Source organism: Atractosteus spatula, chromosome 8 (genome assembly GCF_055471065.1).
Source record: "Atractosteus spatula isolate fAtrSpa1 chromosome 8, fAtrSpa1.hap1, whole genome shotgun sequence".
Lineage (NCBI taxonomy): Eukaryota > Metazoa > Chordata > Actinopteri > Semionotiformes > Lepisosteidae > Atractosteus > Atractosteus spatula.
The window spans coordinates 44,809,342-44,837,248 of record NC_142713.1 but is presented as its reverse complement, the minus strand read 5'-3'; the positions used below and the strand labels follow the sequence as shown (position 1 = coordinate 44,837,248).

Here is a 27,907-nt window from a genome sequence, read left to right as displayed (position 1 = left end):
TTCTTTGAATTTTTGCAGATTTTATACAGTACCTTTATCCTGAGCTGCTTTTCTACAAAAAAGGATGGTATTATTTTGAATAGGCTCCTTGGTCTTTGTAGTTGATCAGATGAACCGCAACTATTGCAAACAGATAGAGGGCATTCATTTAATTGTGTGACTTTTGAAAGTACACTCATACACTGGTATCCGAACCTACAGTAATTAATTCCTGAAAATCTGTTCGGAAGGCAGAAGATCGTAAATTGAAAGTAAAAATTCCATTATTTCTTAATTCATGTTCCGAACCGAAGACAAGTTCACTCAAAAACCACCCTAAACATACTGTACGATACTATACAGACAGTTATAGCAAGCTTAGTGAACAATGCAGTTCTACTCAAATAAGCCAACTATAGCTGTAAAATAATTAATGATATAAGATTTACATTTTTCATTCTTTCGTAATAGATTGCTAGCCAAGTGATCAGCTAGAATGATGTGCATACTGTTATCGACTATTATGCTAAAGAATCATTTTCTCTTCTTTAGAGCCCATAATGAACAGCAACTGCAAAACAAACACAAAAAACACTTTGAAAATGAGAGCACAGGCTTTTGCTGTGATTTTTAACAAAGCACTGCTGCCTCACTGTGCCTTAACCACAATGCCTGTTGCCTATGCAGAAACAAACAGCTATTTGGTGGAGCTGAATCCAGATGTTGACAGAAGGTTTTTGGCCAAAATTGGTCACTTTCGGACTTAAAAAATAGGATTAACGCAATTTTGTTCTTATAAAGAATTACAAGGTACAAATTCTTCATGTTTAGATTAGCAAAAATTCGTATACCGAACGTTCTTATAATGGGGTATGAGTGTAATTTTGTAAAACTGAACTAATTAAGGTAGCAAAGGGGGTGAATACTTATACTATAAACACATTTTAGTTGTTTACGATTTTAACTGACTTTTAACTCTCACCTATAAAAGTATTCAATCTGAGCTTTCAAATTTTGCTATTAATAATTACATGAACATATAGAAATTCTTAACTGAATTTCGGGAGAGATAGCGACAGATAAAGCTTATTTATCCCAGCTGTTTTAAAGTCACAGTCTTTACTGACTTTTGCTATATATACAACTTATACACACACCTCTTCATGCATTTTCCTGTGTGCATTGATTCACCAATTCTTGGAGAAACTCCAAACAGCAAACAAAAAGGAACAGAAGGAAAATCAGAAATATTCAATGTCTCGAGTTGGAGACATTAAGTTGCTTCATGTGTTATTAGTTTATATGTGGACTGTGCTCCAAACTACAAAAAAACAAAGCATTAGTGTATATTCTTTCTACTTGTATCACATTTTGTCTTGTGCATAATTCTACAGGTGAACCATCCTCCTTACGATTGAACAAAATAAAACAAAAACTCTGAAATTTAACAAATCCAAAAACTAAAAGAAAAGAAAATTTCTTTGCCTGTCTCTGTGTAACCTTTGAAACTGAAGAAAGAAAACAATCTAAGATAGAAGGAAAGAAACCTGACTGTTTAGTTTTAAAAATATTCTTCTTTGGTAAGGATCTCAAGAACTGCTCAAAGAATTTCTGGGCTTGAGGAAGAATCTCCAGCTTCTCATAATCAGTCTGCTGTTTCATCTTCCTCTGCTCCTGTAGTTTTCCCACTGCATTTCCCATTATGGCAATCCCTGACATCTAAGACTGGGCTCTAGCTAGGTTGTAAAAGACTCTACAACCACAGTGTTCCCTTCAAAAATCAATGCACTATTTTTTTCTCTATCTCTTTGAGGCATGTAAGCAAGCACTGTCATCCAGCATACTTCCTCAGCCCACCATGACATCACCCAGTGTGCAGCTAGATGCAAGTTATCAAAAGGACACCTGGTTTGCCCCCACCACTGCCCTCAGGACCTTCTTTTCAATCTTGTCCCCCGATTTCTGTTTCTCTTAACATTTGCTTTTCAGTCTGTCTCTGTTTTTCCTGCTATCAGTTTACTTTCCCTACTGTTCCTGTTCCCTCTTGTTTTCCTCATCTGCCGGTTCCTTAATTTAATCTCTGCTTTTTTCTGTTTTGCCTGTTTCCCTGACACCTAATGTAGCCCAATTGTAACACCTTTCGTGCTTTCAGCAACGGGCTTCTCCCTCTCGGCCCCTGTTGCTCTTGATGCCATGCACTCAGCTTTGGGTCTCTCCAGTGTCATACAGTACCTCTGGCTTAATCAGCTGGCACCCTCCTGTTGACATTCCCCTCTTTTAAATTATACCCAAATTGTTGTTGTCTCCTTTCTTTGTGGTCCCATTTGGAAACAAAACTCTGTTCTCGAAAGGCTTTCTCTTACTAACCAATATTTAATCTTTGCATGTCTTATCCCTACCTATTTAAATTTTGGTGAAGCAATCTCTTGTTCCCAGTTCCTCTCTTTATTAGCAAGAATTACACCTCATTGTGTGCTGTAGTTGGTTCTTATTTAACCTCTGCAAAATTTCAATGGAATTCTGGCTTCTCCACAGACAATTTTTTGTTGCTTATTTTGAATTGGTGCAGCACACATCTGAACCAATTCTGACATTCTGAAGCAGGCATTCAGAAATTTTTATACGGTGCCTGTATATTTCTTCAATCTCTTTTTCTGCATTATGGGTATTAGGGTTCACTACTACTGCTACTCTGGCTATTTTACAGAAGCAATCTGATGCATCTGCTGACCAGTACAATAGCATTATACTACATTCAGTTTCAACCCAGAACCTTTTTATTACAGGTCCAAAAACCTAACCTCTATACCACAATACTGTCTCCGTGATGACTATACACATATTCTATGTACAGTACAGGTTTGTGTCGGAAAAAGGTTTCTTATGATCTGCAGTTTTATACACAGTTCTGGCCACTCCTCTTCAATCAAATTAAACCCAGGTACTGTAGTTGGAATACACATTGTTGTTATATACTGTCCTTTTAAAGGATGTCCAAAAAGCCTCCCTTTCGTTATCATTTGAGTACTCTTTCGTATTTTATTATTGAATGGCTCTTTGTATGTATTAGCTGTCATCTCTGGAACAAGTGAAATGTTTACAAAAGTGGCTTCATTTGTACCGTACTGAGTTTTTTCATCTCTGTTGATAGACTTTTGATCCCAAAAAGAAAATCATCACCAAGATGCCAATACATCTTACCTTTTAGACTCAATATGGCATGAGTGGACTACAGTAAACATGTAAAACATGTTAAATGAAACATCCTCTTAATTAATCTTTATGTAAGGCTTTAGTCAAGCTTGGCACATGAATAAAAGTTGACTGGATTTTATCCGATTGTTTAGAAAGAAGTTAAAGTTTCTCATCTTACATTTTCCTAAATAAAAACTGTGTAAGTCCAAAGGTATTAAATCATATTGAAAGCATTTTATACATTTTAGTCTTGTTGTATTCTACATTTCTTTGAGGTATCACTCACCTAGTTATGCATTCTTGTGACTGTAGCTGTGTGCTATAACAAACACTAGAGCACTTCGTGTGACCCAATACATTTTCCTGTGCTAATATTTCTTTGAGTTATGCTACTTTTTTGCAACTCTGCTAATCACGGACTGTGGTTTTACAGCATAAAAAGATAAAATCTAATATGCTAAGCTCTCTTGTATTATTTTCAGAGATTTGAGCTATTGCATATTTAGCCTTAAACTACTTGTTGTTTATGAAATTTATTTGCTTTGTTCTTCTAAGATCTTGCTTTGAAATGATAATATTATTCAAATCAGGCCTGACAACTAATCATTAAACACAAGACGAGACCATTCAGAAAAGTGTTCTAAACTGATTTATGACTGGACCTTGTAGTTGTATAACCACTAAATAATCGCACAACTTCACAAAACTGCTGTCTTTGCTAGCATGTTAAATAATGTTTGACAATTGCAGCTAAGCAGGCATCATTCAAATCACCCACGGGCTAATTTATGTTAATTATGTAATCAAATCTTTAGCCTCAGCTCTGCCATTACAAATCCTGTTAGCCTCTCCTTTGATTTTAACAGGATGATCACTGCCCTCCATATACTCCAGGCAGTTAACTGCCTGGATTATAGAAGTTTTTATTTGTATAGGTGGTTTAAGCTTTTCTAAATACCCATCTCATTAAAACAAAAAATCTGATGACAGGTGGTGCTTACATGCCATGTATAAACTATGATTTTAAATTTTGTCTACTGTGTCATTTTTGTGTAATTATGTTGTGATCATAATTTTCTGACTTTGTAAACCTGTCACTACTCACAAATTGGTGTATTCTGTATATACACAGAATATATCTTCATCACTTCCAGCTAGTTTTTTTTGACTGGAGGCATGGGGTTCCCATCAGATTCTCCTCTGCATGACATACAGTAGGCAAATTGACCTGCGGGTAGCTATGTCTTTTCTTTTGTTTCTTTGGAGACACCAATTCTTTATTTTTGCACTGTCCATAAATAAAGAAAGAATACCTGCACACACTAATGTAATCACAAATTTCATTTTTATTCAATGAAACTGTTCAATTGTACTGTTAAAAGTACAGCAGGTCAATAATTCAAAAAAGATCTGCAAAGTTCATTTAAACATTCCATTTCACAAAGAGAAAGTTTAAAAATAGTGTTGGTATGTTTTTATAGCCACTTAATTAGGAATCTTCTATTGTGAATCAATGTGGCAGCTGGTACCATCACATTAAGTGTGAAGACTGTGCATGCTTTATTCTGAAACATGCACTGGTAAAACTGCACGCCATATTAACACTTTAAAATTAACTGTGCAAAAAGCAAACCTATTGATCAGAGGGGTCATACAACTCTGACAATACTTCAAAATTGCAGATGCCCAGCAAGTACCTGCAGTGGATGATGTGTAGCAAGCAGTGAAGATCCTGACAATAGTTACATCTTTGCACAGTTTTGCAGAAGAACTGACACCCTTCCTACAGCCAATGATCAGGCCTTTGGCATGAGGATGGTGGGATATGAACTCCATTATGAGATGTGAGGGGCTGACATCTCCAGACTCTTTCTCCCCAAAAAACCCTGGGTAGTCAAAAAAGGTCATACCGTATGATAAAGCTTGTAAAAACTCCTCCCCCAAAAAGAATTTTTGGAAGTGGAACACAGGTTACATTAGAGGTCCCCACCTCAAATATGAGTTGCTGCACAACACATTCTTTTGGGAATAGAAGCAGGACTTTTAATGAAATCTTTGCTCTCTGCAAAGATTTAATTAGATGAATATTTTGTGATATGATACCTCAAGAATGTCACCCTAATAATCTGAGAAAATTCTAAGCCACCCAACCATGAAGGGTGCAGTGAGTCTTGTGCTCCTGCTTGGGGGAATCCTGTTTAAAAATTAGCTCATGAAGTGGAGACCTGTGATGCGACTATGTTAGTGCTCCAAAGAGAAAACAATAACAAATCTACATTATTCCATTCATTCAGTATAAGGAAGTATAAGGGAATTAGTCACAATTTTGATGCTCTTTTTTGACAGATACTCTACTGTATATAGTCACCTTCTGAGGTACACTTACAAGAGATCCCCCTTGCATGGTAGACAGGAGTGGGGAAATCTGCCACATTAACCCCCATGTATCCTACATTAAGGTGGCATCTGTACCTTTTTGTTTTTTATTTGTTAACTGGTTTAACTCTCACATGGCCCTTAACTGCTCGCTTTACATAACATAGTTGTACCTTATGAATGAGTAGCAGTGGAAGTAACCTCAACTCTGCCTTTTCCATTTTTGCCAGTCCAACCTTATACCCATCTTCTTGCTTACTGGCAGGCCGACATGGAAATGACCGAGGCTGCTACTCTGTGAGTTTCTTCTGCCCTCAGTAACAGTAACCATACTTGTCTAGGAGTCCCCACTCCTAGACATCTCACCCCTAACATTGGAGCCTTTCACCCTTCCACTACTAACCACACTCAGCCAGCAGTCTTCCCCCAAGGCTGAGTTTCCCCTGAAACACAGTAGAAAACACTGGCTTCACACACATGAGGCTAGTTCATTATTTTTATGTTCTCTAATAATGTCATGCATATGCGTTGTTAATGCATTTCTCCATATATCTGGAATATCTCACCACTGCCTTCTGGCAGCTTAAGCCCTTTGACACTCCAGAACCAGCTGCTCTGTTAATGCTTGATAAAACACATGTTCACTCAAAAGATGGAACAAGAAGAGAATGAACTGATAAAATGGTCTCTGGGCTTTGTATTCCACTTCATTCAACCATGATTTAAGCAACAACCAAATACCCTGTGGGGATTCTGAGTGTTGTTTGTCCTCAGGTGTTAATGTTAGCTGTTCTTGCCCCAGAAATTCTGTATGATCAGTGAAAATGTTTTTGGATATTCAATCAAGCTTCTAACGTACAGTAGCTACATTGCTATCAAAGTGAATTTCCATCAGTCAGTGATTTTAATTTACTTTAGATTCTGTACAACATCCTAATAATAAAATACATAATGAAAAGGGATTGACAGGATAAGATACAGGACTGCTTCGTATTCTGTGTATTGAACACTATTTTTGAAAATACCTGATTGGACAAAGTGTTGTACTTCATGAAATTTATGAAGAATTTCAGGTATAAATAAGAATACTAAGGTTATCAGGAATGCTCCTTGTTTTCTCTGACTTTCTACATGGTATATTCAGGTGGCTTTTGCTGTGTCCTTGAACTCTGATAAAAAGGAAAACTCTTTAAAGCAGTGGGATTTAAAGCTAGATCTTAGAATATCACACAGCTGGGTATCACAACTACAAGTAACAGCCAAATTAATTATCATTTATTATACTTTGTCTTTGGCTATTTCCCCCCAAACGACTTGAGAAGCATTCATATCAAAATTCACAATCAACATGGTAATTTTGCATAAATAGGAATCAACCAGTTCATTATTTTTATGTATCATTTTGTCTTTTACTTTAAACTTACACCTAGTGAACTTTGTTTGATGTGTGTAGTTAAATACTGTACATGGCATTCCAGGGCTAAAATGAATCTTAAAGAATTGCGTACACTACTGTGATTGAAGAAGGTGAAGTAAAGCAAAGATCTTTCAGTTGTCAGACCTGCAAACACTGTTTTGCCCTCAGTGCAGGCTTTGCTTTTCAGGCAAATAAAAAAACTATTCACCAGGGACTGTGTGAGCTATAGCTCATTTTGAAGAAGAAAATTGATATTCAGTGTGGCAGCTGCAATATGAAACTTGATCACATATATTTTCTATATTTTTAGAGCAATGGAGAGCAGGGAATTTTATTTTATCGATTTCCTTGTAAAATAAAAAGAACTTTTAATAAGGTACCTTCTTACTGTACAGGGATATTAAACTTTGTTGCAACACCATTCTGACCATAGAATGACACAATCACAAAATCATTTGAAGAAGATTCTTTTCTCCACTCAAGGGATCTCACAGGACATTGACATTGAGAATGAAATTTGCACAAATAAAGCTGTTTCTCCTTACTTGGGATCCGTAAATAGGTGGTTCAAATTTTTAGTTGGTTCTTTTGCTCGTTCTTTACCATTTTAGTCTGTGCATTAAAAGGTATATCCAAAATCCACTAAAATATAAAACTACTCAGTGATCTTATGTTTAGTATTTCCTTAATTTTGGAATAATTTGTTATGTCCTGAAAGAGGTTTGTGATACGTGTGTGTCAGGGTAGACGAAAAAATAAATCACAAAGCTGCTGGAATGCAACTAAACAGTTACAGCTTAAGCGATAAATTTGTTTTATTGCACATCATGATTACTTGCTCTCCTGAATGTGTTCCTGTCATGCTGGAGATGAAGGTGATTACTGTAGTGTAAATAGAATCTATGCATTCAGAAAGCTGTGAATGTAAGATGCCTATGTATTAATAAAACTAATAAGGCTTGTGATGATAAATGAGATAGATATAGTGACCTGACTCCTGCAGGTCACTCAATAACATTGAACTCGTGCACATGGGGCATGTTTTGGTATAGAGAAATTACCACTAATTTGAGATGAGGGAGAAGTCAGACTATAGAATCTGTATGGTTCTTTCTGGTTCTCTAATTGTCCTTTTGCCCCTGTCTTTCTCACTTGGTTGATTGAACCAGACTAATCAATACAGACATTCCCTCTTTTGTGCTGTGATAACCTGAGTATGGGATGCAATATACTTAACATTTTGGTGTCCTGTTGGTTTCTGCAGTATATGTGAGAAATGTTTCAATCACCCATGGAAACCAATTCTTAATACATTTGTTCACAATTTCATTATACAATGTGGAATTAAGATCAGTCTCTGCATTTGGTTGAATACTCCTTAAGACTTTACCTTTTTAATATAATAGATTTGACTCATCAAATTTGAGGCCCCCGATTCATCTAGGGTAAATTCCTGTGATTAAAACTTCTTCTGTTTTAATAGTAGAGTTAAACCTCCTCCGCCATCATTCCTGTCTCTCCAAAACACTATCCACACTTGTATTCTCCCTCCTTGCTGTTCTTTAGCTATATTTCTGTGATTCCATTTACATGCAGTAATGTCTAACTCACTCTTTCTAATACGCCTAGCTTTTAATTATAAGAACAAAATTAATTGTACATTAGCTATATTCAAGGTAACTCATTCTCTTTTTGAGTTTACATTTTCAGGTCTGAGGTTGGTAATCATTAAAAACTTAGCTATAATACCAAATCAAATCATCTGAATTACCAACAAAACTGAACTTTCCTGATAAAAGCTTATGCAACATTCTCTTGTACATAGATCACCACATATAGTATTAAATAAAGATGAGTTTCTTAATTGACCTGTAGTAATCTTAGATAAAGGAAAACTGCTGATCGCACCATACTGATATGCTGTCAGACACTGGGTGATGGACTGTTGAACAAAGGCTCAGTTGACTCAAAAAGGCTGCAGTTTGTTATTAAAATAAACAAAGCAAGATGACTAAATGGGAAAAGCATCAATTGATTCAATATTTATACAAGTAGTTTAATTAAACATCCAAGCTATTAAACGGCTTATCTAACCATTGAATGCCAAGGTCCAGTTGAAAAATATATTTTAATAGCACTTGTGAATTACATACTTACATTTAAATCTATTAAGAATACAGCAGAAGCATGACTATTCATCCATAGAAGGGCACAGTACAGCTGAGGGACTAATGTGTTTAGCTATTGGAATATCCACACAACTGCTGCTGAAGACCTAATATAAGGGGTTATGGGACTCATGTGTAGCTTGGGGTTAGGCAATAAAGAGCTTTAGAGGTAAGCAATAAAATTTTAAAATTAATACAGAAATTGCCTGGAAGTCAGTGAAACTTGGCAGGGACACAGGAAAAATGGTTGGTAGATGTGGACTCTCATTTGGTCCATATCCATTATCCATTAATCTTTTGACTGTCTGCTATAGCTAGAAGCTGGGGTCCTGTTGCATGGATAGTATGGAAGTAGAGCCCTGACTCGGAAAAATCAGTCCTGTGTGGCTAAAAAGGTTTTCCCTGGATTAACAGGCAGTTAATTGCTACTTAATTATCAGCAGATTAAGTGTAGCTTTAGACAAATAGAATCTGGATGACAATAATCGTCAGTGATTGCCTCATGGAGCTTGTTGTATTGCTATTGGGATCTGTCCCATTGAGTGCTTTACTGCAGTATGTAATTATTAATTATCTAGTAAAATACAAGAGCTAAGCAGCTCGTGGCACAAAACAGAGAATAATGGAAACCAATCATTTACTGCTGAGGCATTCAAATAGAGTCTTTCAGAAATACTTGGAAAATATACGCATGGCTTTGTCACTGCCTTTATTGTGTTGCAAACACAAAAATGAAGTGTGCGATTATACGTGTTAATACTTGTGATTATTTAAAAGCGAGATCAAAACTATGGAAAAATTGGTGATTGGAAAAAAAAAATCCTGGTAAGCGTTTTAACAGGTTTTCTAAAAACAACACATAGCCATTTAGCCATACTTATAAATATTCCTGTCAACTTTTTTTTGTAGAGAGCTTTTATGTAATGAATTGTTAGTGACACGCAAATAAGCTATGAGTCACTAAAAATTTCGACACTATAGTCTATATATTCTACTGATTACATGTGATAGAAGGTGATAAACCTGAATGAAATGTTGAGAAATACAAAATTCACAGTATTAAACCAAAAAGTAATTGCCAAGAGAAATCTTTTCAGAAATAAAACTCAAATGTAACTAACGTACTGTATGAAAAATTGGTACATATCAGTGTATGTTTACCATCCCACCATATTTTCCTACTAATAGCAAATTGTAACGTGTAATAGAATAATAGGATCATTTTGTTCTACTTGAACAAAAGTTTGGAACCTTTAACAATATTTTATCTAACTATAATCTCATGTTGGTCATGCAGAAATGTCCAGGGTTCTCATTGAAATCATTATTTATATTTTTTGACTGTACAAGTAAAAAATTTAAATATTAGTCAAAGTTGGAATTTAAATATCTTAAATCAAAATTGATCAAGTTAGCTACAGTACAGTATTGATAAGGGTACCACAATTGGGTAATTGTAGACTGTAAAAACAAACCTAGACAAGGTAACATGGGTGGTAGTGAAATTATAAAAGAATGAGGAAAATAAAACTTTAAACGTGGTAGCCTTCTACATCTGTTTTTGTAAAAAGAACAAAATGTTACAGTGGTTTAGGTGAGCCTGAGGCTGAAAGTAATATACCTCTAATGGGTTTAAACAGATTCTTATGCTAATGTTTCATTTCTAATACTACAGCATTTTCTGTTTATTCATACATGAATAAAAAAATCAACATGGATTTATTGTAGGAAAACCCAAGAATCTTAAAATTGTAAATAACAGTTGTAGGCATTAGTAAATGTTTCAAATCATGTAAAATATTCAGCAAAAAATTGTATTATTAGATTAATAACGTGTGCTTTTGGCACCAGTCTATTTTTGTCTGGTGCCACAACCTAGATGGTGCATGGTTAAATTATACTGGGATGTTTGCACAAATAATTATAATAGGCATTACAGGTGCTTCACACAGAAATAGAAAGTAAATGGTTTTCTGTCCTGTAGACACTCTTGTTTTTTGCTGGTGCCACAGTACAAATGTACAAGCACCACAAAACATCGAGATCCTCAAGCCTGTCAATTCATAGCTTTTGATTATTTAATTCCTATTGCTCCTCTTCTAGCATTAGAAACCTTATATGTACTTTGCAGCTCAAATCTGCGGGTATTATTACTCTACTGGGAGGATCATCTTCCAGAACATCACGCAGGCACGCCAGAGGCTGCCACTTTCCCCAAAAAAAGAAACATAAAACAATAGACTGCAAACTTGATTTATACATCCTGGACCCTGAGGGTTTTAATCAGGTGAAAAAAGTATTTCCATGTATATGTCACAGATAAGAAAAGATGACTAATACAATTTGAACAATTTAAAAAGATGTATTATTAATATTGTATCCAATTATTTGGTGGAAAAGTTGTAAATACCCTTTACAACCAGCTAAATATCACTTTAATTTATTGCCTTTATCTTACTGCTTTGAGGAGTGTGGCCCTTTGACATTATTTAACAGCATCATACACCTTTTTTATGAGAAAAGTATTGCAGTAAATTGTAGGTTTTGTCTAACTGCTTTGTTACATACCATGAGAGAAAACACCACATTTTGCCTTCTTGAGCTGTACCTTTCAGGTCAGAAGGCTCCACAGCAAACATATTTTGTATTCCCTTTTTTATTTTACAGTCTGGAATTAACTTCAAATTGTTCCTTCTCACGTTGCATTTAGACTGGGAACACTCACACAGGTCCCACTATAACCTCTTGTTACATACAGTAACAGTGTTGGTGAATACTCCGAAACCTGCATGCAATCATCTGAAGTTTCTGAGAAGTTGGCCCTTCTATAAACATCATAAACAATGAGTTCCAATGTGTGTGTTTGTGCCGTTAAAAACACTATTTGTGCTGCTTTAGTTTCTGAAATATAATGCATTTTTTGGAGAGTGACATAATTCAGCCCACCCACCAGGGCACAGGAGAACAAAACTGCTCTCATTAGTTTGTGCTACGTTTGTGCATTAAATGTACTGCTTGTGCTGCATTTCTGAGATAATGTATTTTTTCAGGGTGGTGATGTCACACAGCCTGTGCCAAATACATACCGTTTATAACAACATTGAACTATATATTTAAGTCTTTGTAAGTTATCTGATTATAATTTGACTTGTTTTTAACTGTTCTCTGTACTGCTTGAATATAAAAAAGTTTTTTTTTAACTCAAGAGTTTCCTAATTGAATGGTGTGATAAAACAAATTCATGGAAACCTTTGGGCATGTATGTAATACTGAGTGACATCAGAATCTTGCTCCCTGAAAACAATGTTAGATCCTCTGCTTACAACATACTGGGGTATGCACCCCCACTTAAAATTTGATCTGTCCCAAAAGAGTGTCTGCATTGTTCTATATTAAAACAACAAATGGTTCGCAACTAAATATTGCTTTTCTAATTTTTCTTAAACAACATCGCATTCTTTAAGTGCGTTTTGGTCAACAACCTTAAAATAAATGAAGCTTTGGGGATTTGGAAGTTTCTAACTATGATTTTATGTGTATTATTCATTTCTTTATGCTTTGTAAAAAAATGAAAACATCTTGTTCTGAATTAAAGATTTTACTCAACTCATAGAGAATATCTGTTCTCTGATGTTGCAGTTTGAAGCCCTCATCTTGAAAAGTAAAAAAAATGGAAGAAATAATCCTGAGTCATACATGTCAGAGCCTGTTGTTAAGAACAGACTTAGTTTTAATATGTTTCAATGTCTAAGTCACTCATTAATGGAAAATGAACTGTATAAGTTTTGTCTTGTATCTACTTGTCAAATAGAGATAATTGTAACCATATCTGAAATGATTTTACTCAGTGAAGACTACCAAAGAGCAATGTACTCTGAAATCACATTAACAATGAATCTGCCTGTTTACTCATGCTACAAAGACAATGAACAAATAATTCTTTATTTAACATTTTTACTTTTCTTAGGATCTTTGTTTACGAACAATTGCTGGGCAAAGAAAAAATGGATGTGTTTTGGTTATATTTACATTATTGATGTTTATAAAAAGAAAGCAAATGGATGACATATACTGTACCAGTCCTGCCATTAGAAAAAGCTTAAGAACACAAAACAGTTGCAATTTCAAGTCTAACATTTTATTAGAAATACAACATTTCCCATTTGTGTACTTACTACAATATTACTACACTGTAAACAATAATAAAACAAATCTTGTTTGTAAATATAATTTCAGGTGGCACAATATAATTAAAACAAATCAACAAGGAATTGTCTTAGAGGGAGTCTTATAAGTAAGTGCATATTCTACACAAATGTAAATTATTCTGGTGTTTAATTGGGAATAAGTAATTGCTCTATAAGAACATACCACAAACATTTTCATGTTGCATTTATTTTGCAGTGTCCCTTTGTTACAACCATTCTTCATGTCTTTGTGTAAAGCTGTGCTAACAGAATGATATCTTTCTTGAGTTTCTCTTGAAGGACAGTACTAAAACAATCACCTAAAGCCTCTGTTAAATGTAACATGTATTTTGGTCTTTCTGTAAATATACTGTATTTCAAATAAATTTAGCTTAAACCCTTCTGTATGTGTACAACATTTGAAAAGGCAATCCTCAGCAAATATCATTTACTCTGGTGCCCCTGAAAGAACAGAGCCAAATTATGTGATGCCTCCATCAGTTCACCCCCTGAAACAATTCAAAGATGACCACATCCTCTCCTGTTACAATGCAATCCCACAAGGCAAGAAGGAAAAAGGTTCTCCTTTTATTCTTCTATTAAGCTTCTTTTCAAATCGTATGCTTTTGCTTTCTTTTGTCTGTCAATTAATTTGATTAATTTCACATGGCAGTTTAGAAAAGCGTCCACAATACATCGTGCAAAGGAGTGACATTGCCAGAATGACCTACCGTTTAGGGGAATTACACCAAAAGCACCCGAGCCACCCACGAGCCAACTCTTCAGCCAAAGAAAAAAACAGTCCCTCCTGGGACAGTGACCTGAATGGAATCTGACACATGAACACTTGACAAACAAATACTGTCATTCTCAGTTGTATCTAAGTGCATTGAGAAGAGGGTATGGTATGAAATGTTTCTTTGAACGTCAGATAAAGTCACAGGTCAGAAATAATACACTGCAAATCTTTACAATATCCACTGTTTGGAATATTTATCTATAAAACAAATAGCAAAGACCAAAAAAATCTAGGTCCTGCCTGGTGTAATGTTTTGATTTTTGTCCTCATCAGAAGTAGTTAGTATTATTAGAATCATACCTCTTCATATCTTTTAGATATTACAATATTTAAGTCTATTTGGGGGACTAATTTCTAATATCTTATTCAAATAAAAGAGAATAAAGAGAGTGTTGTACTATAATGCTTAATCTTATTGACATGTTGACAAATATCAGGAGAAGAACAGTATTATCTCACATCGGATAATTGGTTGTTTTTAATCATGACATTCAATAGCAAGAAAATTGAACTCTGCATTGACTCCTTAAGTTTACAATCCTGAGCACCTGAATAATCACAGCACTAAACAAGAAAATCCATTTTACAAATTTCTAATACAAGTGTATTTCATAATACTTCAAACATTTTCCACCTTTACTTACTGTATAATAACAAATGTTAATTAAAACCAAAGTGAAATAAGTTCATATCAGCATTTACAGACAAAAAGCAACAGTATAATCTATCCATATGCCTTCTAACTGTTTTATTCAATACAGGATCACGGGGGGTGGGGGGATTAGGGAGGAGCCAGGATACACCCTGGACAGGACGCCAGTCCATAGCAGGGCACACACAGACACGAACACAAACACTCACATTTTCCCAGAAGTCAGTTAACCTATCAGTATGTCTTTGGACTGTGTGAGGAAGCTAGAGCATCAAGAGGAAACCCAAGCACACACTGGGAGAATATACAAACTCTACACAGTAAAAAACCCAGAAACTGAACCCAGAGCCATAGTGCTGTGAGGAGTATTGCAAACCTCAGGTCCACTGTGTGAGAGTATTGTATTATGATATACTGTATATGGATAAGGATAGATCGATAAGGTCAAAATTTTCATTTAATCTGTGAGGTTCCATACATTTCCAAAATAACTTGCTTAACTGATTATACTGCACGATATTAAACCATAATGATAACATTTCTTATAGGATGCATTTTTTTCTCCTACAAATTTCACATTTGAGACAGAACCGTGACTCATCGCTTGATAATGTCTAGCTATTATATAATCCATATTGTTTTTCAGTTTGCAGCTTTGTACTGCTATTTGTAGTTTCAACTGTCTTTTAGTTTGTTCATAAATGTGTAAGCTAGCCTGAGTGGGCATTTAAACATATATCACATAAGTTGAATTATGGTTAATAAAACCTCAAATTGCAGTTTTTGACCTGATTGTGGATGGTTAGAGATTTTAATATTAGATGTTAGTGCAATGAATAAATCTGCTGTATCAGTCATTTCCTTGCGACTTCTCTTCAGCCTGTTTTTGTTTCACATCGGTGATTTGTACATTACCAAAGCCAACACATCTATTTAAACTTATGCCTCATTTAAAACAAATCCTAGTACTAACAAAAGATCATAATTGTGCGTCAAATTTAAAAACTCTCCATTTTTTAAAATCTAAGGAACCAATGAATAGCTAATGAACTGGGACCAGAATACAGATACAGTAGATGTGTGAAAAGTTGGATGACCTACTGTTGCAATACATTACCTGTCACAAACAGTGGGAACCATTCAAATGAATACAATGTTCTGATATTAAGCTTTTAGTTGAATGCGCTTTAAATGCTTTTAATTAAATGTGTATATAACTCCGTCACTACTGGGTTATGACTGTGGTACACAGCAGCAATGACACTGCTGTGCTGTAAAGGTAGAAGAGGAAGATTATACAAACATCTGTTCATTTACTCAAAAGCAAACAAAGCTCTGTAACTGAAAGTACAAAAGGAACTATTGCAATGTTGAAATGAAACGCCCATGCCCAGCACTTTCATTTATATGTTGGGGTGAACAAAATGTCTTCAATCCTTGTTTCTTTAATTTTTTGCTACCAAGAACATCTTACACTACTGTAGCTCTACACATCCTTTCTGGAAGAGTACAAGACTGATTGGCAATCTCATACTCTTGGTTCATTAAACACTACAGAGACAGGAATAACCACTGGCTCAGTCATGGAAAGATGCAGAGGACACAGATAAGTAGCAGACACAACTAATAATACATTGTCCATTATTTTTTAATCTCTAAATGAGAGGAAATATTTTCTACTATGTCACATGTTGGATTCATATACTGAAGGGAAGCTTGTTCTCATTCAATGTGTGCAATTGCCTTTTCCTCACAACACATGTTTGTACTTTTAGGTGGCAAAACAAACGCTCCCAATTTACTTGAACCTTTCGGAATGCAAGTCTTTGTTTGAGTTTTAAGACATACATTTTACAGAACAAAGGAAAAATGATCAGATATTGGAGAATGACTTTCCCACACATGTTTGTCTAGACAAATGCAGTTAGGTTGTCATTGCTAAGCTGTTTTTCACCAGCAGAACAATAACGATGATCCGCCCCAAACCCAAGTAAAGTGGCGATGAAATGATTTATGCATCACAGGTCCAATCTATCTTTGTGTGCAAAATAACTCCCAAGAAAAATAAATGAAACTAATAAATATTGTGTTTGCCCTAGACAAATGACCACTTCACCATGAAATTAAAAAAACAAAACAATGCACACACCATGCATTTCTATTAGCTGAGTTAGCACAGCCATTCTTTTTAAGCACTAGTGTCTGTTTATCTATCATGATATGGATTAGGTGAAAAGCAGAAAGTGGAGAGTAGTTTAACATACTGATGTACAATGTGTTATTTCTGAAAACTGAATAACAGTAAGTGAACAGTATTACATTAATGAAACACACTCTACTGCAAAAGAAAGAAAATTCTTGGCAATTTACTTTTTCAAGGAATAATAGCAATTCTCCATGCTTCTTCATCAGTTTGCTTCAAAGTACAGAGGTTCATATGTCCTGTCAAAATTGCCTCCCTTTATATTTTAAGACATTACAAACAGTTATGCAGCTATTTTCAGTGGTGAGGGTGTTCCTGAGATTCGCAACAGAGTAAAGCCTATATTTGCTACCAAACATATGATAGATAAAGACATTGGCATCTGTTAAAAGTCACACCCCTTCAGGACTGTGCTCTGACTGGAAAGTGAGATCCTGAGACATACAGTAGTTGTTTTCTCACTGCTGCTTGAAATGATTGTGTCAGAATTAAATATGCTTTTACACTTTGTTTTAATCTGATTATTTCTTATTAAAAAATGAACGTTTTTTTATATGATTTCTATTTTATATTACATGCAATAATAGTAACTGAAGTAGCACGGTGATGTAGTGATTAGGACTGGTGCCTCACAGGTTTTGGGTCCTGGGTTTGAGTCTGGATGGCTCTGCCTGGGTGGAGCTGGCCCTGTGTGTGCCCTCTGTTTTCTCTGAGTCTTCTGATTTCCTCTCACCTTACAAACACCTTCTGGCTAAATTGTCTCTAAATTGTCCCTGTGTGCGCAGCGTAGAACACCTGATGTACATGTACATGTCCAAGATGTAGTCTCACCTTGCACCCTGTTCTACCAGGATAGGCTCCAGGTTGTTGCGTCCTTTATCAGGAATAAAGATTATGGTAATAATTTCTTAATTCATAATTCATAATTTCTGATTATGGATGTATGAGAGTAATAGTAATTATCTAGTAATTCAATAATAATAATTCTCTTTACCAAATAGAACAGTCATAGCTCACTCAGATTGTACATTTCTGGCCCTTATCCATTAAGAAGGTTTCCCATTCTATGTCTACATGGTGCTTTCTGTTTCAATATGAAGGGCTATCTGGGGGTTAATTAGTATTGTCAGAAAGCCATCTATCACAGCAAAGCAAGATATCTCAGTGTGACAACTCTATTAGCAGCCAGCTTTCATTTAGAAAACTACACACAGAGGTATACTTAACACATGAAGGCTGGATAATTAATCTGCAATGGCTACTGATATGTAGATTTAAATTAACTTTTCATTCAATGGTTCATTCTTTCAAAACTATTTTAATGGAAAGACTGTGTTCTGGATCTTTATATGATGCAATAATAAATACTTCATGAATTGTGTTAATTACCCAGAGCAATGTGCATCTGTTATGCTGAAGTGTTAAAACATGCTTTTCAAACCAGTCAGGATTTTTTTTTGCAGCACCCCACTGCTATGACATCTGGATGCCCATACTAGCATGTTAAAATTAGTTAATGATTTATTACAGTCCTATAGTTCTCTGGTGCAAAAATAACTTCATATGGAAAAAGGGTTAAATCGCATTTCTATACAGGGTGTCCCTGTTTATCCTCTGCCCTTTGCCTTTTTGTGATACTGGACAGAAAAAGCCTGAGACCTCATGTCCAAAGGATCAGGATCCAGAGAGTAAAAGATGGTCAATTTCTAATAAAAGCATTGCAAATTTACTTTGTATTATATATCTATATTAGATAGATCTATATTATTACTGTATTATCTTATAACTCTATGTGTTTGAGATGTTTATATAATTTTTTATGCCTTTTGTTTGCCCGGACTTTATGTCCTTTGAACACAAAGTGCCCTTACATAGACATTAAGAGAAACAGTGAAATGCGCAAGTAGACTACGTTGTTACTTACGTGAAAAATAGAAGTCATATTTACAGTATTAGATATCCTTATTTATCTGCACAGTAATAAATGTAACTTTGTGTAGTATTATACTGTACAGAAAAGTAAAATTAAAAGTATGTTGCTGTGTGTTCCTTTCATCTTACTGCGTACTGTACATACAGGATACACTATGTGTTAAAGTTATTACAATTTAAAATTTTAAATTTAATATTAAAAGCAGCATGGTGGCACCGTGGTTAGCATTTCTGCCCTAATAGAACTGGGGCTATGTGTTCACTTCCTGGGGTGCTATCTACATGGAGTTTTTATGTTTTTCCCATGTTAGTGTATGTTTTTGCTGGGTGCTCCAGTTTTCCTCTTACAATCAAATTAACTGGTATGATAATTGGCTGCTGGAACAATTGGCCCTAGGTGTGAATGTGTGCGTGTCTGTCTGTGTGTGCCTGAGATGCACTGGCGTCTGTCCGGGGTGTATCTTGCCTTACTCATGTTGCCGGCTTCTCCACGACCTTCAGTTTGGTGAAACACTTAGAAAATGAACGAATGAATGAATGAATGGATGGAAATTTAATGTTTAACTAAGTGTAATGTTTATAAAAATGTTGTTCATCACTCACTCATACTCTCTTTCACACACACACAATCTCTCTCTCTCACAAGATTTAATTCATTGTTAATTTTCAAATTCCAAGTGTTTAAATTCCAAGATTAAATTGCATTTAAATGCTGAGCTTAATGGGTCATTACAGTAATCACTACATTTACACACATAACATGAATGTTTTGTTTATCACAGAAAACACTACTGTAGACTTACATTGCCATGTCCTGGTGCCTATTGCTTTTGAAATCCATTGATTCTTACTGACAAATATGTCCTATAGGGAATATTTAAATCCTCCTGGTCCCCATTAACCCCTATATCCATTATTTCTTGGGGGAAGTAATTCCACGCTTAACATTGAATTGCTTAACGCTCCCATTTATGGTGCCCATTAAGGACAATAGACAGGAATCACCTGTACAGCATTAATTCCCAAATGCAAATATACTATATGTATGATTGCTCTTACAAAAATCATTATAATGATAATATCACTATTATTGTTGCTGATGTTTTATTATTTTTTAAAACAGAACAATTTTTATAGCCCCTCCCCCCAATCCAATAGACAATGAAACATAAGACCTTTTGACAAGAGAAGTGGCCATTCGCTTTTAGTCCACTTAGTGCATTGGTTTTTAATAGCTAATGTATCTGAGAATCTCATTCATCATTTTTTAAAAGAAGATAGGCTGCCCGAAACTTCAACAACGTGGTTGGGTAGTTTGACTCAGCACTGAAGAAAATGTTAAGTGCAAGTCTGTTCCAAAACATGCACTTTTTAGTCCATCCATTTTGAGCTGTAGAGTACAGTACCTACACCATAATTAATTATCAAATGGAGAACTGATACAGCCTTTGCAGATAGTATTCAAGTGCTTAGTAAGCCATAGAATTTGCTGTTTCCTTACATGATGGGGGTATCCTAATCATCGGGTGGAGCGGTGGCACTGTGGCTAAGGATCTGTGCCTGTAGCTGGAAGGTTGCTGGTTCAAATCCTGAAGAGCAGCAGAGGAATTCTACTCTGTTGGCTGACACTGTGCTCTGTGACACAGCCACAGTAAGTGGCTGACACTGCGCTCTGACCCCAAGGTTTTCTCTCCTCCCTTGTGTGCCTCATAGAGAGCAAGCTGGGGTATGCGAAATGACAAGTTCCTAATGCAAGAAATTGTACAGTATATGGCTAATAAAGTGATCTTATCTTCTCTGTCTAACTGACTTCCACTAAATTCTGGTGGCACTTAGCCAGTTGTTCACTACCAGCTGGACAGTCCTAGTCAGATGAATTATGTTTAGTAGAAAAAAAAAACAAATCAGTTCCTGAAATGGGTTAACCATACAAAAAATAAAGAAAAACCTTGGGATTGCACATTGTATAAAACAAAACTACAAGAACATAAAGCCAGATTTACAATAAATATCAAATTATTTTTCAACCCCTAAGTTTTGGCTGTGACATCATTCCCACAATTGTTACACATTTCAGAATTTGAAAACTGTGTGGTATGGTTGAAGTTGAAGTGCCCTTCCCTAAATGATCAATATGTGGTGTGTCCACCATGACTTCAAACACAAGTATCCAAGCACCTTGGTTTAGGTGGGATGTTCTATCATTTGTTCTATAAAGAAACTGCCATATCAGCAATGTTATTTGGCAGTCTCTGAAACTGAAATATGTGGCTACCCATTTCATCCTACAGGTGCTCTGTTGTGATAAGATTCAGTGATAAAGTGAGCAAGTTCCTATGATATGTTGATCCTATGATAAAGCAAAAGGTCTTGAGTGATCCTTGCTGTGGGGGAATGAGCATTATAGCCTTAGAAGATTATGGGATTACACTGACATTGCTGTTCCTTAGTGTTGGGTAGAACACAGGTCGCACAAAATGTGGTCAGTCTAATACAGTGCAATGAGACCTACCAACAAGAATGTGCTGATTTCAAACGATAGCATTATTGTGTCATGAAAATGTGGTCAATTGTCTAAAGAGTCATAGGTTCCACTATGCGTGATGGCATCCCATAGTTTGGGGGTCTTAAACCCTATACCTGCATGGTCTAATATATTCTAGCTTTTGTACCAACCTGAGCAGACAAACTGTTACGCTAATTATTTTCTTATTTTGACTTGATTAGGATTTTTAATAACTTTTCACGATTACTGAGACCTTTAAGTTAATTAAATTTACAGTATGGTACTAGTCTATTCAAATTCAGTAATCCGTTGGGCCATTACTCAGGGGTAACATTGTCTGATCTGATCATAGATGCTAATGAAAGTTGTTGATAATAATGATAATAATGTTGCCATTTTGGGGCACTGGATTGCATTGGATAGTACAAGATCTGAGCCGTGAAGACTGTAATGAGGTTTGTGGGTCTTTTATTAAGTTGTAGTCTTTCACGGTTTGTGTGATGTCATGGTCTTTCCACATTGTTGGCATAGTATTTCATCTAACATTGATTTGAGTGAATGTAAAGGATGTGCTATATTGATAAATGTGTCAAAAATGATTATAACTTACATACTGTAGCCTTCTTCCCTTAGTGTTTACTCTAACACCCTAGTAAAACTCAGTTATACAATATACTTTGAGGTTCCACTCCAGTGACACTACAGAATAATGAAGCATTCCATTCATTGAGTAAAAATGAGATAATTTCCACTGCAGAGCCAAAATGGCCTAGAGCTCATTCCGATTTCTGTAGTGTTAAATGCACTAGAAAACACAAAACCCCCTTCTTGTGGTTGGGATGCTGATCCATTGCAGGGATGACCCCCCGGCAATGCTGGTTCCCATTTATACAGTGGGGTAGACTGGAGCAACTGGGCAAAATTTCAACAACAGTGTTAGTGATAAGCCCAGATGTTTACCCACTATGCTACACTTCTTCTCCCCACAGATGCAGTACAAACAAATTATTAAATATGCCCTTATCATAAGGTACAGTTATATCTAATCTACAGCTGACAAATCTAAAGTATAAGCTTAGCTGCAGTAGATACATTTACTTTATTTTCTTGATTTGAAATATAAGTATTAATAAAAAGAGCCATACAAATTCAATAGAGTTTTTAAGCATGTTCTCTTCCAAGGAAACAAGTACATATTATGATAGAAAAATTAAGATTGCATGCAGCTTTTGTTAATACAAATTTTTGGAACTTAAAATGACAAACATTGATACTAATTATTCTACATTAGAGAGTACACTAAAACATTAAGTCAGAGGGAATTCTTTGGAATGGCAATAATCTTAAACAGCTGTTTTGGAATTATAAACATTATATGGGACAAATCACTTGGTGAATTTGCCTAGATGTAGTTTCAGTAGACAAGTTACATTTTTAAATACAAACAGATCTTATACTTTGCCACATTGCAAAAGTTGATTAATTAGATTTAAGCTTGATTGCACCTCTCAGTAGGACAAGAAGAAGATACATATGGATTCTGCTTTCAGGAGTTTCTGATATTAAGCCCAGAGCTGCTATCTGGGAGTCTTTCAGTAACATTGAGATTTCAAAAGTGGTATTATAGTAATTGCCATCAAATAGTTTCCCAGAATCTACCTACTGTAAGTTGGAGAAAGTCCAAAACATACTGAAATAGTTGCCATGCTCTTCTACAACTTCCCCAAAAGCTACTAATTAGAATGAGATATAATTTAGCTTCCCCTGTCAAAACACTTTTCTTAGAACCTTCCAGTAGAATTCCTCTCACACATTAGAATAGGTAATCTTAAGAGCTTCACATGATATCTGAGTTACTGTATAACATAAATTATGTCTATGGGGCAGTGCATTGAGTTCCATGGTTTTGAATTATAACCCCACCCACCTTCAGGTGCATTGTGTAAGATCCTTCTTGAGGATAGTGTCGCTGTGCAGACCTTCACACATAAAACCAATCCAGACTTAATGAAATTTGAATGGTCTATGTATATGAATTTCAGTGAAGCAAAGCTTATCTCTCTTGAGTTCTTGTTATAGCCTAGTTCTGGCCTAGGTTTGGTTACTCAATCTGTAGCCCCTACATTAAAAAGTGTGCTCAACCATCTTCTTAATTATTTAATTGATAATGAGATCAGTATAGAAATTAAACAGCTGGTTGTATCAAAGTATTACAGAGCAGTGGATTGGAAACGCTATGAGTTTTGTACCCCGGATATAGCAAAAACTGTGTTCAGCCTTTGGAAAAGCTAAAATTGCTTAACTAATTCAAAATCTCTACTTATCTCATGACTCAACAGCTAATCATGACTTCAGTCTAACCAGAACCTCCATTGACACATCTTACTCATACTGATTTTGTTATGTGCATATTGGCATCCAACTATACAATAAGTGAACTGTCAAACACTAGGCAGACAGTAGACAATACTCGATACAAGTTAACAAGTCTTTGAAGTCTGTCTCTACAGTGCCCTCTTGTGGCGATTCCATTATTACTGAGCTCTTAACCTGGTAACCCACCACACCATGTACTGGACACCTGGATTTTCATGTGCTGAAATTTAAGAAAGTAATGAAGGAAGTTTATGAGCAGGTTTTCTAACTCTGCAATTTTGGTTACTGATGTAATGTCCTGAAACTTCCTATTTGTATGAACCAGATCATTTCTTAAGGGGTGTGGAGGATGTGAGTGTGTGAGTGGAATCTTTCTTGAGTTCAAAGTATCCTGGTGAGGGATAGGACCGTGGTCAGACTGAAATCAGGGGTAGGATTACAATGATGGCACATCCAGTCCATACTGCATGTATGTAAGAAGTAAATCGCTTTCTGGAATTTCATGCAAATTCAGGAAAAAAAATAAATATTTTTTTTCTGACTTTCTGAAAATTTCTGAAAGTGTACAGGCAGGTGGCAATCCTGACAATGAGACCCATTTGGCAGAGTGGGAATGAGTCACTAACCAACTAATATAAGTTTACTACAATAGCACCCATAGCCTTGTAAAGTAGTAATAGAAGCATGTGTCTTTTCTATCTGTGAACTGACTCATATGTTAGCATTTTAAAATCAGTATTAATTGATTAGCAATTGCAACCACCCAACCTTAAAAACTAGCAGCAGCTACAGTACATGTGAAGAGAAGCAGAGAGGTGTAACACACAAAATTACATGAATGTTCAGGGAGATTATAAATGAGTTTACTTTGGAATGTTTTCATACAAAAGTGTCACTTTTTAAAGAATGTTATACAATTTACTTGTATACATAATTATTTAATTATTCTAATAATGATTCTTCATTTTTTAGGTTTTCTATGCCTGGATACTGTATGTGTTTACAATATATTTATTATTTAATTATTTATTTTAAAGAACTCATTTGGAGAATCTGGACACACTGAACAGATCACATTTAGGAAATATTTTTTTATTATTTTTATATTTTTTATCCAAACCTTATTTTTTATTTTTTTAAATATATTTTTAAAATTTTGATTGCAATTCATACTTCAATAGAAATGTTTGGCCACAAATGTTTTTCTTTCAAAATATTGGAAATGCAGACATAAGGTCTCTCTTTTTTATGATAACAGATGTATGAATTTATAATTTAGAAAATCCATGTGCAGTGAATAAATAACGGACTGTTGCAATGATGATTAAATTTTTAATTGAATGGACACATAGTGCAATGCATACCACTCTCCAAAGTTACTATAATGTGAATTTATGTTTATTTGATTTTTAGTCTTAACTGATATTGCTAAACTAATTAAAGGTAAAGTCACTCTGGGATTAAGCAGAAAATACTTTTGTCTCCAATATCACAATGAAGTCACGTTGGTTTATAATATCTTGCTGTCCAAATCTTTAAATCTCTCATTCCCTAAACTACGTCCTATGAAGAGCCTAGAAGCATTGAGTATGGTATACTGTATGTACTGTACTGAAGAATATAAGGCCTACCTGTGGTTTCTTTGATACTAAAAACTCCCAATTAAACCATTTTTATCAATATATTACGTTAGCCTTACAAATTGGGTTCGTGTAACTGAGAACATTACTTGATTGCAAACAGAATGTGTGGAAAAGTTCAGATATACTGTCGTTTGATTGCTCATCATGCTTTATAATCTCCATTGCAGTAACCCATGTACTGTATAAACAAACTTCAAATGAATCAGTGCTACTGGGATCTAAACCTCTGGTTTACAAAGTAAGGATTGGGAATAGGGGGGTGGGCAGCAGGATAGCTTTGACTTTATATTATTAAATGTGGGGATGCATTATTATATCCAACCCTCACACTTAAACATTCAGTGAAATGTAATAATTTACAATGTTTTGAGATGCGATATCTCTTATCCTGACTTGGCATGCTTTTTTGTCATTCTGCATTGCAGTTTAATCATAGTTTGGAGAGAACAAAGCTTCCATAGCTGCATGATAATGACTTTTGGGAATGAGAAGTTTGTTGCTGTTCCTAGAAGGTTTATTAAAAATGAAACATTGCGGAATGAGCCAGTTTTGGCTATAAATCAGCCACTGGATGGCAATCTGTATTTTACAGATACGTACAGGTTTAATCCATGTCAGTGATCACAATGCTTAGAGCAGTGTCTTCTCTAATGTCTAGTGTAAAACAGTAGAAAATCTAGTTTTTCAATTAGGGAAATTTTAATATTCAAAGATGATATTCGAAGTTACATGTATCATAAGTGCTTTCATCGATTTTATAGGGTAGAAATGTACCGTAGACTGAAATTTAAAAATACAAATTTGGTTTAGAATGTACCAGTTTGAATCAGGTGAAAAACAATCATATTGTAAAATGTCATTTTAGGTTTTGATGTATATTTCATATTTGACAAAGATTTGACATATTTGATGCTGATATATTCTGCAGTAAAACCTTTGTCTTTAAATCACATGTGGAATAAAATCTGACTAGGTTTAACTATCAAAGTATCTCAAAATGTTCTATACTGTCAAACGTTCAGTAGATCTTTTTACAGATTTCTAATTTATGTCTGCCATTGAATTAAGTGTAATCTGTTGCTACTACAGCATTGAATGACATTATATTGTTAGCAATGTTCTGCTACTCATGGGATGAAAATGACACCATGCTGCCTATGTGAATATCCTGGACTTTCCTTTATGTGAAATCAATCAATCAGCCAGTGTGTCCCCAGGACCATTAACTTGCCTGCCAGCCTGCTTGTCTCACTGTCTACTTGTCTGCCATCCTGTCTGTATTTTTCATGAGCTAAAAAAGATCCTGCTGGAAACTTATATTTTCCTTTTTTTTCTGTCTCTACAGATACCTCAAATTAGCTATGCATCTACCGCACCTGAACTGAGTGACAACACCAGGTATGACTTTTTTTCCCGAGTTGTCCCACCTGATTCATATCAAGCCCAGGCCATGGTTGATATTGTCACTGCTATGGGATGGAATTATGTTTCGACTCTGGCTTCTGAGGGAAACTATGGAGAGAGTGGTGTAGAGGCGTTCATACAGATCTCAAGGGAGTCTGGTAAGTGGCCATTTATTGGTTTTGTATTCACTGGCTTCAACTCACAGTATATTGCCTCCTTGGAATAATTAACAGGTGCTTGTCAGAGTAGTGCTCTCAGCATGAGGATTCTTGGTGCTTCACAAAACCTTGTAAAGATGAGATGTCACTGTTACTGCTTTTTTTGTAAAGGTTAATATTGCTAAAGTAAATATTTTCTATATCTGTATAAACTGGTAAATGAAACAACAATACTGTAACCAACAGAAAACTACTATCAAGCATTAAATATGATCTGTGCTTTCTGGAAAAAAAAAACTATATTAATTTTACTATATGTGTTGTGCTTCGTTTTGTAAAAGTAATCTGAGTGTGCTGAAATGCAGTAGCTAAGTCACAAACTCCGTGAGATTGTTACCAATTTCTTATTTGCTTTCCTGATTTTAAATTTTTACCTTTAAAATATGTACCTTAATATGTTTCCTACGATAGTTTTGGAATGTTAAGTTTTTGTATATTTTCTGGGTTTAAACATGAAGCAGAGTCAATATTCATGACTAACAAAACTGTGAAACAGGTATGTGGTCTGTCCTCTAAAATTGTCTACAGATTTAGATAGACAACAGTATTCAGCACATACAGTACATGTATAAAAAACAGCAACAATTCCTGTTTTAATTTTTTTTCTACTCAGATGCATACTCATTAAATGTGTAGATTAGTATTTTTGTCACCTCTTCAATACACAACACAATGATACGTGTCAGAAAGTACATATCAACAGATGTTGATTTTTTTCATGAATAAGTTTTTGTTAAGGCCCTTTAAAGTTGTTTTTACTAAAGTAAAACTACCTAGAAACTAAAAATAAATACAGGAATACATACAGTATCTATTCAGACAAGTGCTTGAACTTGAAAAATGGTTTGTGTT

General features: G+C 35.2%; 1 protein-coding gene across 1 annotated transcript in view; it reads left to right on the top strand.

Annotated features, from left to right (window-relative positions):
• grm8a (glutamate receptor, metabotropic 8a) overlaps positions 1-27,907 on the top strand; it is a 253,084-nt gene that overhangs the window by 63,210 nt on the left and 161,967 nt on the right. The window contains exon 3 of the mRNA XM_088923627.1: positions 26,779-26,995. Within this exon, the coding sequence (XP_088779753.1) occupies positions 26,779-26,995 (217 nt within the window). The remainder of the gene's footprint in view (positions 1-26,778; positions 26,996-27,907) is intronic.